Here is a 14,908-nt window from a genome sequence, read left to right on the forward strand (position 1 = left end):
TTTTACTGTATACTTGTGTGTTAAATTTATTTTTATGTATAAATTTTTATATATAAAGATGAAACTTTATACAATATAAAAAAATTCTCTATCACGCGTACATGCTGATATGTGGACGTGCACCCATTAGACCCGCTCATAGCCTCTTCGTTTGACTCCATTAACTTCTGAATACAAATTTTATCATTTAATTTATCTAAAATAAAATTATTATAATGATTGTTTTTATAACTTATGATCCTACATTTAATTTTTTAGTTAATATTGAGGTTTTTTCTGCGAAGTTTTCTCTAGACCTTTTTTTGATCAATAATACTTCTATATGTTTTTTATTTATAAATTATTTTTTATCTATATTCCTATAAAGAGGATTACTTCTCTTAGAGGAGTAATGGTGACGGTGGATAATGGTGAATCTGTCACCTATCTCATTATCCTCTCGTATTTCTTAAAGAAAAACTATGACATTTAATATATATCAAACCAATTTTATTAACTCTATTTTAATAATATACATATTATATTTTTAAATAAAATTATATTGCAGCGTACGGGTGATTTACTAGTTTACAAATATAACGTCAACTGATCAATCACCCTCTTCTTTCTATGTAACTTATTTTCCCTCTTGGTACTGGTGCAAAAGCCAGGCGCTTGGGAGGCGCCGCGTAGCGCTCCCAGTAGAGGTGTGGCAGTCTGCGCTCGAGCTGCCGTGGCGGCACGCGAGCGCCGATGTCTGCGGTGGCGAGCCGGCGAGGCAACCACCGGACCACGTGGAGAGCCCAGCCACCCTCTCCTCGCTCCACTCTGCCACTTGATGTGGGGTCCGCCGGTCAAGTTGCTCAAGTCGTGGCGGGAGCGGGACGGGGCGCGCGAGCCCGACCGAGAAACGGCTTCGCGCGGCTTCACTCGTCGGTGATAGTACGATATTCTCCGGTTAATTTCCTTATCTTATCTAAATTTACTTTTATGCTAATGAATATATATATATATATATATAAAACACATATGTTGATACGTATATAAATTAAATTAAATTCAAAAAAGTCTTCTAATAATATAAAATAAAGGGAGTACACATTTACGATCCTATTCGGTTTGGGAAAAAATAATAAAAATTTATATCCCTACGAATTAACTTCTATAAGTGTTACTCTCTCCATATTTTTATGTATAACACCGTTGACTTTTAGGATTATGTTTGACCATTCGTCTTATTCAAAATTTATATCCAAATATGCAAAATTATAATGCATACTTAAAGTCCCTATAATAATAAATTATATTATAACAAAATAATTAATAATTATATAATTTTTTTAATAAGACGAATGGTCAAACATGGACCTAAAAGTCAATTGACGCCGTATAAGAAAAATGAAGAGAGTACTTGATTTATCTAATTCTTCCAACCAAATAAATAACTCGAATCCTCTCATAAGAAAATAGATGAATGTAAACCAAGCATACCCAAGCGTACTGCATCAAATCATTGGTGTTTGTATGGTACTGCATTATTACTCTGACGGCCACAGTATGCAGTGTGTCCGTGATTGATTAGAATGCATAACAATAGTAAGACATTCAAAATAGCAAAAGTTTTGCTATTTTGAAACATTTTTTAGTAAAATGGATCTAAACATTAAGGTAAGAAAATGATAACTTTACATTTGATATTTAGCAGTCTAGAGTAGCAAATTTCATCAAAAAATGTATAAGGACACAGATCACCTCTTACTTTTACTTAAAAAATGATAACTTTTACATATCTCTAAACACCAACTTGCAAAAATACAGTACCAAAACTTTTGTCACCAAAATTTTTGCACTTGCCATTTGCCATTCTAAATAACTCTAAACAGGGCCTAAAAATGTAGACATGTGAGGGATACTATTTCAAGCCTAAAAATCAACGAACAGACGGTTCTGGAAGGGGCCACTTAGAAAAGAAACTAAAAACTGCCAGTTCAGGTGCTCGTGGCTACAAATACAGTACTGTTAGCTATAACGAATCCGTCAGAACGATGATTTGCTCAGGATAATGATAATAATTTAGCACTATCCTGGCTGGTTAGGCAACTCAGGTAACTAATCTTAATTTTTTTTTCAGTCATGTCATTACTCATTAGCCCATGAAAGATGGTTGCTTCCGTGCAAGCAGCAGACCATGTCAAGGAACGCCTACACTTATTTCAAGGTAAAAAAATTTTAGTACAAATTTTTAATATCTTAAAGGTATAAAGTACCTTAAGATATTTTTTATGGATGGTAAAAAAGCTCTTAATTAATGTACTGAATTTTGCTTTCTACTTCCAGACACCTGCTATGTATAATTCATTCGATGGTTTGACGATGCCTGACAGCCAGGGTATATCCTAATGGTAATAAGCAGGTAAGGCATCCATGGCTGCGTGATGCCACGAACTACTCCGTTCTAGATGCGACTACCCCATCTACTGGGCAACACAACGGAATTGAAAAATCTCAATGAACTCTAGCCCAGAAGTTTCTGCTCCTGGCAATTTTTTAAATAGGGTGTTCCATCCCAAAGTTCATCATTCTGTTGGTTAGCATTGGCATGCGGTTATAGTGCACCTACCAGACTTTTCCTGGATATATATATAAAGTTAGATGCTGGGATCAAAGAAAGCTGCTAATCACATGTAGTGAGTTCAGAAAAAAAAAGAGGAGTTGGTTTTCAGAGTATATAGTAGCAGGCTATAAGCATATTGTAAAAAGATAAGATATGAGAGATAAAAGAGCAGTGGGTTATAGATTTGTAGTCAGCTGTAGCATGAACTTCAAGACGCATTGTTTATGACAAGTGAGACATAATAATATATATTTTATAGGTAATTATTGTAGAAATTGACTATTAGATTGATTATAGATAAATTAAAGTTAGTAGTTGGCTATAGATTAATTGGAGCATACTATTGAACTTGCTCTCAGAAGCAGAGCAGAAAATGCTGTGTGATAGACAGTTCGGTAGTCGGTACTGCAGTTTGGTACCCATAAAGAAGATCTTCCGGCGATTGCATTGGGAGGGTTCCGTTGTTTTCAGATTTCTCAAGCTCAATGATTTATTGCGTGGAAATTTTAGTTCTGAGGAGCAACATTCATGATTTCTTTTGGATTGGCACAAGTTGAACCGATCGATGCATACGATTCAACATTATTACTCTGTACAACTTTTTTTAAAGTCGACTAATAATATGTCCTTGCATTAAAACAAGCATATAGGCTTATATGTGATTTTAACCAATTGCTTATTTCTCTTCACACTACCTGCTGCATGTCACTCCAGCAGAACTAGAGAATCTCTCAATTTTCTGTTTGGTTTTCAATTCCACCTTGCCTCTTTTGGTTAGGGCGGCGCCATGTGGACATATCAAATCTTAACTGTTCCATTTTAATCTACGATCTATCACATATGATTTTTTTAAGAGGAGGTTAGGTGAAAGATACCAGAAGATTTCATTCTTTAGAAAAGTGTTTTTTACCCGGTCTTTATATCCATTCGGATATATGAACCAGGATCTTGGATACTGCTCAGATCACTGTGACCACTAGACTACGTGCCCTTTCACTGCAACCACTAGAAGATTTCATGGTTTCAAGCTGCATGCAAGTGAGAATGGAATGAAGAAAGGCGCACGGAAGTGCAACCGATTTATCAGACAGACAGCAACATCAGCCACTTTTCGTGTTCAGTTAATCCGTTTTGTTGGTGTTCTTTGAAGATAATTTTGGCATCTTTGAATGCTGGAGTGCTTGATGGATTGAGCTGGCTTGGCATATCTTTGACGAACCGTGAAATCGTGACAAAAATGGTAGATTCTACTGACGCATGCTTGCGGAATGGGACGAGAGGCCGGTCGTTGCTTTACGTGCGTGCAGTTGTTTTCTGCAGTGGGGAGAGCCTAGAAGAGAAAATGGTGATTTGGGTGATTGGATCACATGGTGATGGTTCAGCAGTTGAGGAATAATAAAATCTAGAGAAAGACTTATTTTTGCTTCTGCTTAGGCTTATAAACTAAAATTTAAATTTACAGTCAGTTGATTTGAAATTTTCTTTCATTATATTTTATTTTGCAGCGTCGTCTTTTAGCTCGCCAAAAATACCTATATGAAATTTTATTTATAAATTATTTTTTTACACATGTAACCGTTTACCCCTTAATTAATAATGGATTTCCTGACTGAGTATAGAGAATCATGGCAATCAAAAGTAATCTGTAGCTTTTCACCGATGTTGTAGCGAGGGTATCCACGAAATCTGTTAAGAAGACACTGAATGCTCGAGTTCATCGTAACCTTATGAATTGGTTCCTACAACAAAATAAGATAAAATAGCTGCGCACGGCATGAAGTTAGTTCGTTTTTCGCTCGAGATACTTCAAAAAAGCGACATTTTGTTTAACAAAGTGTAACTTAGCGGAACCACTTAATTTCTCTTATACTACATCCATCTTGAAATAATATTATTTATCACTCACACTTATCAAATTTTAATATAATTATTCTCTCGTTTATCCCCTACTTCGCAAACATGGATGCAATGGTTGCTTAAAATTAACTTATTTTAAATAAAAAATATAGATAAAAATGATTTTATTTTAAGACCTTGGTACTGGACTTTAACTATTGTAGAGTATTTCCCACCTCCTTTTCTCCGGGCTAGCCGGCTAGGTCCTACCATCATTGCTGATGGTTGCAGATAAATTAAGGAATCCGGACACTCATTTTTTTCCTCATGCTTATAAATCAAAATTTGAAATTTTAGCATTAAATTTAGATTTTTTTTCAAATATACCATCTCGTTTTTTTTCTGAAAAAGCCCACGGACGACCCTGCAAAGATCTATAATTAGTTCATGTTCTATTATAACGGACCTAGAGACATGATAAACAAAACAAAAAACAAACAATTTGCTACTGTTTGTCTCTATATTTAAATTATCGTTCATGAGCAACAAAAGGTTATGGGGATCATATTTAAAAAATTGTATCATTAGTTGTTTTAAAGTAATACTGAAAGATACAATACAATAAAATCTGAAATAAACTTTAAAATTAAGTTTCGGCCGATGAGAGACTAACTTCTATTAAGAAGTACTAGTATTTTTCTTGAATATAGAAATACTCGTTAGAATATATTGGTATATCTAGCTTACAATATTGGTGAGGCATACATTGTGCTGATCAAGATTTATTTTGACACGAGTTTGGATTGACACCAATATTTGAGAATATTCGTGGTAGCAATGTAACCAATATAATTTTATATCATCAAATACATCCTCCACTTTGAAATAATCAATTGTTGACCAATATAATTTTAACTTTGATCTCAATAGATTTGAAATGATTAGATGGTGATGTACGAAAAAATTACGGATGTAATACCCTTAGGGGTGGTAATGGGTGAACTGAAATTTCGTATGATCCTTGAGCTAAAAATATATAATACCTAAGTATGGTTGTAAAATAATCCATGAGTTATCGTACATTACCATTCCTAAATACTCTCGATTTAATGAATATTTTACGTATTTATAAAAACTTATTTATAACAGCGTTCAGCGTTCTGTTTGAAACCGGGACAGTATTAGCAGTGTAAAACCAAATTCACCCTTATCTATATACACACGTCACTATACCAATCTCTTTTTTTTGAAAGACCCACTCTCTCAAGATTAGAGATATACTTTATCCGTTCTAAAAAAGATTTTTTATACAATTTTTGAATTTTAATGATTAATATTTTTATTGTTACTAGATGATAAATATGAATACTATATATGCATCTATATGCATGACTATTTTTAAGTTTTTCTATAAATTTTCTAAATAAGACAAATAATCTTAGAAATTAAAAAAATAAAGTTTTTATTGATAGAGATAGTACTCCATATCTGACGGTAGTGATGGCATGAACTACAATACTTGCTTAGGGGCACTCTAACGTTAAAAACTACTATATTTTCTATTGTCTACGATATCGTGTTAAGAAACTATCTTTCGCAATATAACTTTTGTATCTTGTTATCATATGATCCACTCATCTCTCTGACAATCAATCTTTGTTTTACGTGAAGATATAGCTCTTAATTTAGAACTAGTTTGTTCCTTTTGCCTCTTTCTCTTCGATAAATAACTGTCACATCACCAAATTATTTACCTGATATAATAATAAATATACATAAAAATATCACTTAGTGCGTCCTTATGACCGGAGAAAAAAAGTTACGATTTTCGCCGATTATTACCAGCGAGGCGCCCACTTCCGAGCGAGAGCCCCGCGGTTGGTATCAACTATGGCGTATGGCTACATTCCTCACGTCTCTCTCTCCTCCCACTTCGACTTCTCCTCGACCCTCTTCCTCCTCCGCCTCCTCCCCCATCAAAAGCAAAGCCCCACACCCTCCACACCTTCCACCCCCACTCACCTCGCCTTCCTTCCTTCCTTGCTTCTTCGTGGTGTTACCTTTCCGCCCACTCGCTGGTCTCTTGAATTCTTGACTTCAGGACTCGCCGCTGCTGCTGCTCCGGTCCTCGTGTTTGGGTTTCAGGGGGCAGCTGGGCGGTCAAGAAGTGTGCTTGCGGCTTGCGCGGCGTATGGTGTTGGGGGAGGTGGAGATGGAGAGGTACGAGGTGATCAAGGACATAGGTTCGGGCAACTTCGGCGTGGCCAAGCTGGTCCGGGATGTGAGGACCAAGGAGCTCTTCGCCGTCAAGTTCATCGAGAGGGGGCAGAAGGTGAGGTGGAATTTGCCTTGGTTTATCCTCTCTCTCTCTCTCTCTCTCTCTCTCTCTTGCTTTGCCCTGCTGTTTGGTTAGGTTGGTTGATTGGTTAATGCATAAACCCGATCCCTGCAGCCGGGTTCTGATTAGATTCTTAATTCGTGGAACTTTTAGGTTTTAGTTAGGACTCTTGTGCACAGAAAGGGTTTATCCTTCAAATTTTTTTTGATGATGTTTCCTTAAAATTGTTTTTCAAGCAAAGAATTTCCTTTAAATGGTTACTGTTGATTTTACTGATTTAACTAATTGCCATTTGCCATCTATCTGGTTGGCTGGTTCTGCCCCCACATAGTTTGATCAAGTGATTGGGTGCTCCACTGTGCTGCCGTTCCTTTGATCCGCAAATACCCCCTAAAAAGTTGGACTTTTAAATAAGTTTTAACAGCCTCAATTCACAACTTAATAGAATTTGGTTTCTTGGGCATATATCATGGTAGACTGTTCAATGCAGCTGTTCTCTTCTTATTGATGTTTCCGAATAAGGAGCTGGCTTTTGCACCTGGGTGCTCTAGCTCTGTTAGATGTTTACAAGTGCTTCGATCGGCTAAAGCTCCTGTCTTTATATGCACACTCAGTTTATATAGGCCAATTCCAAAACGTTTTTGCAGCTATGAGTGTGGCCACGTGAATGCTCTGCTCAATTTTACAAGGTCACCTTGGGATCTGTTAAATTTCATTGGATAATGTAAGCTTCATTTCTTGTTGATTCATTTAGGTTGTACAGTAGTAGTTAAATGAGGTAGTTTAAGTTCAGTTCTACTTCTTATGGAGTATGAACACATCTATCTCGTTTATCAGTCCACCAAAATGTTACACAGGCTCTTTGCTAAGTTTGTTCATCTATGACAATTAGGACTTGGATCCATGAATAGGGGTTATGTTATCTTTGTATTCTTGTGTTGCAGAACGCCTCATTTTTGTACTACATCTTAGTTTGATATTTTGCACATAAATGTTATGTTTCCCACTTCTTGCCTCCATAATATCTTCATTGTTGACATTTCACAACACTTTCAAACTAGATGTTCTCAACCTTTGGGGTCCAACAAAGTTTTCAGTTTTCTCATGCGGTGTTGGATTGTCTTTGGTTTGTACCAACTCATGTTTTCTTTCTGTTTTTATTTCATAGATTGATGAGAATGTCCAAAGGGAGATTATGAACCACAGGTCGCTGAGGCATCCGAACATTGTTAGATTCAAGGAGGTAAGTTGCACGAGCAATACAAACTTTTAAATTCGTTTTGCCATATTTTTCTTTGGCATACTCTAAATTTGCTAAGCTTTTTGTTATTCCATACACATTAAACTTATCCAAAAGATGCCTATGTAATGATTTGTCCTTAGGTTGTAAACCTGTTAGTAAACAATCATTTTATTGGAAAAAATGGTGCAATATGTTTTGTAGTACCTTTTTTAATCTTCCAAAAATTTAGAGTAAAGTTGCATATAACAACTATCTATACTTGAAATATTACTAAGATGAAAACGGTCTGCTTTAATACTCTACTGTGAACTATTTTTGCCAGTAGGAAACTGATATCTGTAATCCATCCATCAATTCTAGTAGGACAAATGGAATATGTAAAAGAACAAAACAATCCTAGTTGCACTCTTGCAGAGCTCAAAGGACACTTCCTGTAGTGATTGTGACTCATACCTTTATGGTCTAAACTTCTAGTATAATTGCCCTCAGAACTTTAGGAGAATATGCTATGTGTGGCTCTGAACTTGTTTGGTATATTGTTTCTGTAGATTCTATCTCTTGGCTTATCGTGGGCGCTTCTTCTTTTTCTCCTCTTCTTTCTTTACACAGAACTAGAAGGCTACTTCTTTCAACCGTTTAGGATTAATTCTGTTGGATACCTGCATGCTTATCAACATTCATCCGCTAATATAGCTTGTCCTAGTGCCATGCCCTCAAGCCTGGGTAAGTACGTTTGTGGCTGAGACTTGAGGACACCATTAGGCCATGACTTTTGTGAAGATCTCATAATTGCTCCTAATCATTCATTAAGTGGCCACTGGAAATGAAAGTGACATAGCAGAATATTATAGCCTCTTGTTCAAATGTTGAATGTGGTAAGCCTTGTTTCCATGTTACACAAGCTAAATTATCTGAAAGTTGCATTGCTCAATTATTTGCTTGTAGTTCATATTCCCGTACGGCCTATCATTATGAGCAAACCTTAGGTTTGCTGCCCATGCTTTTCAGAATGTCAAACAGATATTAGTAGCAGATTAGCTTTAAGGAGTTAGGTGGATAAGTATAGGTACCGATAATCTTATTTGTACCTTTCTGCATTAGAAATGGCTGTCATATTGATTATATGCTCAAGACAACCCTTAGTTTTTCAGGTTGTGCTAACTCCAACGCATTTGGCCATAGTTATGGAATATGCTGCTGGCGGTGAGCTATTCGCAAGGATTTGCAGTGCTGGGAGATTTAGTGAGGATGAGGTAGATAATATTTACTACAAGCCTTGATACTTAAAAGAGTATAAAACGATACAATTTTATTGATGATTTATTCATTCCTATTTACAGGCAAGATTCTTCTTCCAACAATTGATTTCAGGAGTTAGCTATTGCCATTCCATGGTACACAATAATCTGAAATCAAACTGCTGTTACTTGTTAGCAACTTAAAAGCTGTACATCTTATATAATGATATCTCGTATTCTTATTTCAGCAAATATGTCATAGAGATTTGAAACTAGAAAATACTCTCTTGGATGGGAGCATAGCGCCTCGGCTCAAGATATGTGATTTTGGTTACTCCAAGGTAACCTGAGCAGATTATGGCCTTTAACAACCACTGGCTTGGCAACTAAACTGTTATACTTACTCTTGAATTTTCTTTGCAGTCCTCTGTATTGCACTCTCAACCAAAATCTACTGTCGGTACTCCAGCTTATATTGCTCCCGAGGTCCTTGCTCGGAAAGAATATGATGGAAAGGTAGTTTCTGATTTGCTATTTCTTGATTTGAGCTGGCTAATTCCTACAACCGGAGTTCCAAATCTCACCATATCCAATTCAGGTTGCCGATGTTTGGTCATGTGGAGTAACTCTATACGTGATGCTTGTTGGTGCATACCCTTTCGAGGACCCTGACGAACCAAGGAACTTCCGCAAAACAATTACTGTGAGTTACCCAACAACTTTTTTTTGCCTATGAGATCCATAATCTCATCTCGTTGACCTCAGCTCATGCTGCATGTGCATCTTGATGTGTGGGAATAAAAGTTATAAGATCCTTGCAGCGGATACTAAGCGTACAATACATGGTTCCCGATTATGTTCGAGTGTCGATGGAATGCAGACATCTGCTGTCCCGGATTTTCGTGGCAAACCCCGAGCAGGTAATTCCTCTTATCAAACCAATCGTTCCTATGAAGAAAACATTACATTTTGCCGTGTCCTCACCAGTCATTTTGCGCAGCGAATCACCATCCCTGAGATCAAGAACCACCCATGGTTCCTCAAGAACCTGCCCATCGAGATGACTGACGAGTACCAGATGAGCCTGCAGATGAACGACATCAACACCCCATCACAGAGCCTGGAGGAGATCATGGCCATCATACAGGAGGCGCGGAAGCCCGGCGACGGCGACGGCTCCAAGTTCTCCGGGCAGGTCCCCGGCCTGGGGAGCATGGAGCTCGACGACATCGACACCGACGACATCGACGTCGAGGACAGCGGCGACTTCGTGTGTGCGTTGTGACGATGCCACTGCCACCAACGAGCTTGACTTTCTTCTTGCAGTGTGCTGCTCCTTTTGCTTTTGTGGCCGTTTCATTTTCAGAGAGCTACTTGCCGTTTGTTGTATCACAGTGTTTGTAACCGAGGTTAGTGGCGCTGTGGATAATCTGAACTCTATATGTTGGTGTTCTTTTGAATTGTTTTGTGTCCTGCTTCCTTTTGAGCTCTGGGCAGTTCCATCAGGCTCACATATGCATTCTCAATTTCTCATCAGTTCCATCAGTGGCTTTCAGGCTAAATCCACTGATTTCCATATGCATTGCAAGAGCTTGTTGTTTAATAGCAATGTTATATTCATTTCTTGTACTGTATTAAATTCTTTCAACCGAAAGCTTATACAAGGTACAAAACAAAGAGAGATGCAAATTCTAGTGAGTATGAAAATATCGGTGGCATAAACCGTTGATCTTCATGGTGAACAAAACAAAATCTTCTCTGCAGAAGAAAATAGGTAACATACTAAAATAGAATGTTGGTGTCTATTTGGCCCCTTTGGGTATTGTCCAGAGGAATTATAATCAACTATAAGTTATTCTATGGAGCCCTTTAAAATGAAATATCGATCCCTATCAATTCTTTTGAAGGAAAAAAAAAGCATTAGGTCTCATTTCATGTTTTCTTCTTCCCGTGTCTTGATATCATGTTTTTTTCTTCCCGTGTCTTGAATTCGTGTGTTTTTTACGTGTACCAATTGAACGACGGTTTTAAATTTTTTTATGTATTTACACGTTTTCCTAATAAAATGTTTTGACAAGCAGTGTGTTTCAAAGGAACCCTTATCCATTTTCTAGCGCATAAAATTATCCTTCTAAGGCCACGTTCGGTTGTCCCTTCTGCCTATCCAAATTCACTCATTTTTCATGCGTACTCTTCCCGAACCGCTAAACATTATGTTTTTTGAATTTTTTAATAAAAAATTTGCTTTAAAATATCATATTAATCTTTTTTAAATTTTTTATGATTTAATTAATTATACATTAATTTACGTTTTTTCACCGGATAACTTAATCCAAAACGAACGCGACCTAAAAACTTTATTACGAGCCCACAATCTCCAGATCATCCAGACCTCGTTTACATAGGATTGGGCCTTAACACATGGATGGGCGAGCATTACGGCCCATCCGACCGATGCCTCCAAAGCAGGCCCAAAACGAGCCAGAGAGCAAAGATGTTCGGCCCACTTGAGTGAGCAAAGGCGGCCCATTATCTCCGCCCGGCCCGGCAGTCGTAATCCAACGGTGAGGGAAGCCAACGGACGGTCCAGATCAAGCCTTCACCCCCGCTGCCAGATCACAACCCCTCTCTCCCTCTACCCTATATAATCTCCGCCCATATCCCCACGGCGCGCTCTCGCTCAAAAACCCTAGCCCTCGCGCCGCCGCCGCCGCCGCCGCCGCCGCTCCGCTCCCCAGCGCACTAGCCGCTCGCCGCCCGCGAGCTCGCGCCGCATCGCAGCCATGAAGGTAAGGTTCTCGTCGTCCTCGTCCTCGGTCGCCTAGGTTGGTGCGTGTTTCCTTTTGTTTTTTGGTGCCTGATTCGTGTGGTTTCTCCGCTGTTGTCAGTTCAACATCGCGAACCCGACCACCGGGTGCCAGAAGAAGGTCGAGATCGATGACGACCAGAAGCTGTGAGTATTCTCGCCTCCCCCCCAATTTTTTTTTTCGTTCTCTTCTTCAGATCAGACCAGAATCTGGTAGTGGCAAGCTGAACCATCGCTAGAACCTGTGATGTGCCCCGTGGTTGTCATAACAGATCGCAATTTTTTTATATAATTTTGTGATTGGATTCGTGTTAGTGTGCTTGAGCTGTGTAAGCTATTGCCCCTCGCGGGTATCAATGGTATCAGTGGTTATGTTTTCTGGGGGATTTGGATGTCATTTGTGCCTATTGTAGACTGAGCTCCCCCCAGTTTTGGTATTATTATTGATGAATTAGTGGTGACTGATGTAGAGTTTCATCATTACACGCAAGCATATAAAGGAGTATAAACAAAAAATAAGTTCATGGATTTCATATTGGGATTGTCTTGGGTGCAAAGTACTACTGTGTGTGCTGGGCCGTCGATAAACTGATTTATGCCTCCTGTGTAATCTTCATTGAGAGAAGTTCTTCCAGTACTAAAACTGCAGCTTATTCATGACCTATAGCAATGTGGCCATGTGGCCGCCTGTACTTTTCCATGTCTACCTTGTTTGCTCACTGAAACCATTAGTTGAGTTTGTGCCAGCTAGATTTGTTTAGCTAATGCCTTTGTATGAACTGCAGGCGCGCTTTTTTTGACAAAAGGATCTCTCAGGAGGTCAGTGGTGATGCTCTGGGCGAGGTAATATCCTGAAGCCTCAATGTTTCTCCAAATTCCTACATTGATCCTTAGCCTGTGATGTGTTAACATCTCTCTCTTGCAGGAATTCAAGGGCTATATCTTCAAGATCATGGGAGGTTGTGATAAGCAGGGTTTCCCAATGAAGCAAGGAGTGCTCACTGCTGGACGTGTCCGCCTTCTTCTTCACAGGGGTAAAAGTCACTTTGTCTCCTAATTGACTTGTGATATTCATGTTCTTGCTCTGAGCATATTACTTTATTTCATGGCAGGCACACCTTGCTTCCGTGGGTACGGCAGGCGTGATGGTGAGCGCCGGAGGAAGTCTGTCCGTGGATGCATCGTCAGCCAGGACCTATCTGTTATTAACTTGGTGATTGTCAAGAAGGGTGAGAATGATTTGCCTGGTCTGACTGATACTGAGAAGCCCAGGATGAGGGGACCCAAGAGGGCCTCAAAGATCAGGAAGCTCTTCAACCTTTCCAAGGATGATGATGTCCGCAAGTATGTCAACACCTACCGCAGGACATTCACTACCAAGAATGGTGAGTTTTCCTTCATTATTTTGCAAGCTAACTTTAGATCAGTTATGTTTTCATTTTCTTATTGATAAAGGATCATTCATTGTGCGATATGGTCTGTTTGTTTATTTATCAGCATAACAGTTCATCCTGTCAAAACAAATCTTCCAAAAAACATTCTGACCTATCTTTATGGTGTGATTACTTCTTGCAGGCAAGAAGGTTAGCAAGGCTCCCAAGATCCAGCGTCTTGTGACCCCTCTGACCCTCCAGAGGAAGCGTGCCAGAATTGCTGACAAGAAGAAGAGGATCGCCAAGAAGAAGTCTGAGGCCGCAGAGTACCAGAAGCTTCTTGCCCAGAGGCTCAAGGAGCAGAGGGAACGCCGGAGCGAGAGCTTGGCAAAGAGGAGGTCCAAGCTTTCTTCTGCTGCCAAGGCTGCTGCCACCACCACCTAAATTTAGAGCTTGAGATGGTTTAAAATCGTTCGTTCCTGAGTTATAGCCCAAGAACCTGTTGCACTATGTTGGATCAACCCACCCTTGCTACTTTCAGATTTCTCGAGTAATTGGTGCAATTTTGCATGAACATGCTGCCTTGTTTTGAATTCTTTTTTGAGTACCGGAGGATTACTATGTTAGTATGTTGGATTATGCTTTGAAAGTAGCTTTAGCTTTGTTAATCTGTTTGGTCAAATGTGCTAGAGCCTAGAGGTGTTTGCTCTGGTGCGTTTGCCCTGTTCGATTTATTTCTAGACTTTGACTAAATTTTTGCATTGCCATATAATTGTAGATAGATCCTGCACACAGCAAAAGACCTCAAAATCTCTACCAACATCAGGAACCTAATGATTTCGATGATGGATTTGGTCGATGGGTCAGTTAGCTTTGACCCTCTACATTATAGAAGCATGTATTGGGGGTGGGGGGGGGGGGGTATATCTTACTCCCTTAAATTTAATCTCAAACATATGCAAAAATATCAAGATCTTTTCGTAAAGTCGCGAAGCTGAGTTCAACATGAAAATTTTGGATCCCGGCCAGGAACTAACGAGTTGGGTCCTCTCTCCTGAATAATTTTTGTACTGTCAATTTGGTTCCAAAACGGAAGTTCTCAGTGGATCCTTTCTAACCAGTAATCTAGTGGTTAGTAATTTAGTGGTAGTGGTAGTGAATCTGTCATCTATTACTTTCTGCGGTTATTTTGTAAAATAGTCTGGTATTTTCTAATATTATGAAATAGTTTATATTTGGTTTAAACAAGTGATATCAACATATTTGGTCAAAATTGAACTAACCAACGTCTAAAAAAAACAGGAGCCACATAATTGGGTCTAATGGGCCTTGGGTGAAGCTAATGGGCCTGTAGCCTAGTGGTTATAAAGGTCTTAGTAGCACGAGGTCTTAGATTCGACTCCTCGCTAGAACTTTTAGTGGGAGACGACGGGGCAGGCATCGCCATTGTAATCTCTTCGTGGGCAATTGTCCTCGCCTTG

At 38.9% G+C, this 14,908-nt stretch overlaps 1 protein-coding gene across 1 annotated transcript; it reads left to right on the forward strand.

Moving 5' to 3' along the window:
* Positions 1 to 6,457: 6,457 nt before the first annotated feature.
* Positions 6,458 to 14,079, forward strand: LOC102716513 (serine/threonine-protein kinase SAPK2). The gene is made up of 16 exons (XM_040526334.1): positions 6,458 to 6,761; positions 7,936 to 8,010; positions 9,162 to 9,263; positions 9,351 to 9,404; positions 9,497 to 9,589; positions 9,672 to 9,764; positions 9,847 to 9,951; positions 10,070 to 10,168; positions 10,249 to 10,529; positions 10,615 to 10,657; positions 11,942 to 12,037; positions 12,137 to 12,201; positions 12,840 to 12,897; positions 12,980 to 13,088; positions 13,167 to 13,439; positions 13,630 to 14,079. The coding sequence occupies exons 1-16, from the start codon at positions 6,621 to 6,623 to the stop codon at positions 13,869 to 13,871; spliced, it is 1,929 nt and encodes a 642-aa protein (XP_040382268.1). The 5' UTR covers positions 6,458 to 6,620; the 3' UTR covers positions 13,872 to 14,079.
* Positions 14,080 to 14,908: the final 829 nt, after the last annotated feature.

Source organism: Oryza brachyantha, chromosome 7 (assembly GCF_000231095.2).
Source record: "Oryza brachyantha chromosome 7, ObraRS2, whole genome shotgun sequence".
In the NCBI taxonomy this organism is placed as follows: Eukaryota; Viridiplantae; Streptophyta; class Magnoliopsida; order Poales; family Poaceae; genus Oryza; species Oryza brachyantha.

Bases quoted from the DNA above. Each gene is read 5' to 3' on its own strand.
- LOC102716513 (XM_040526334.1), top strand. From the start codon at position 6,621: ATGGTGTTGGGGGAGGTGGAGATGGAGAGGTACGAGGTGATCAAGGAC. The intron at 9,590-9,671 runs GTAACCTGAGCA...TTTTCTTTGCAG, and splicing joins GTGATTTTGGTTACTCCAAG to TCCTCTGTATTGCACTCTCA. The intron at 9,765-9,846 runs GTAGTTTCTGAT...TATCCAATTCAG, and splicing joins GGAAAGAATATGATGGAAAG to GTTGCCGATGTTTGGTCATG.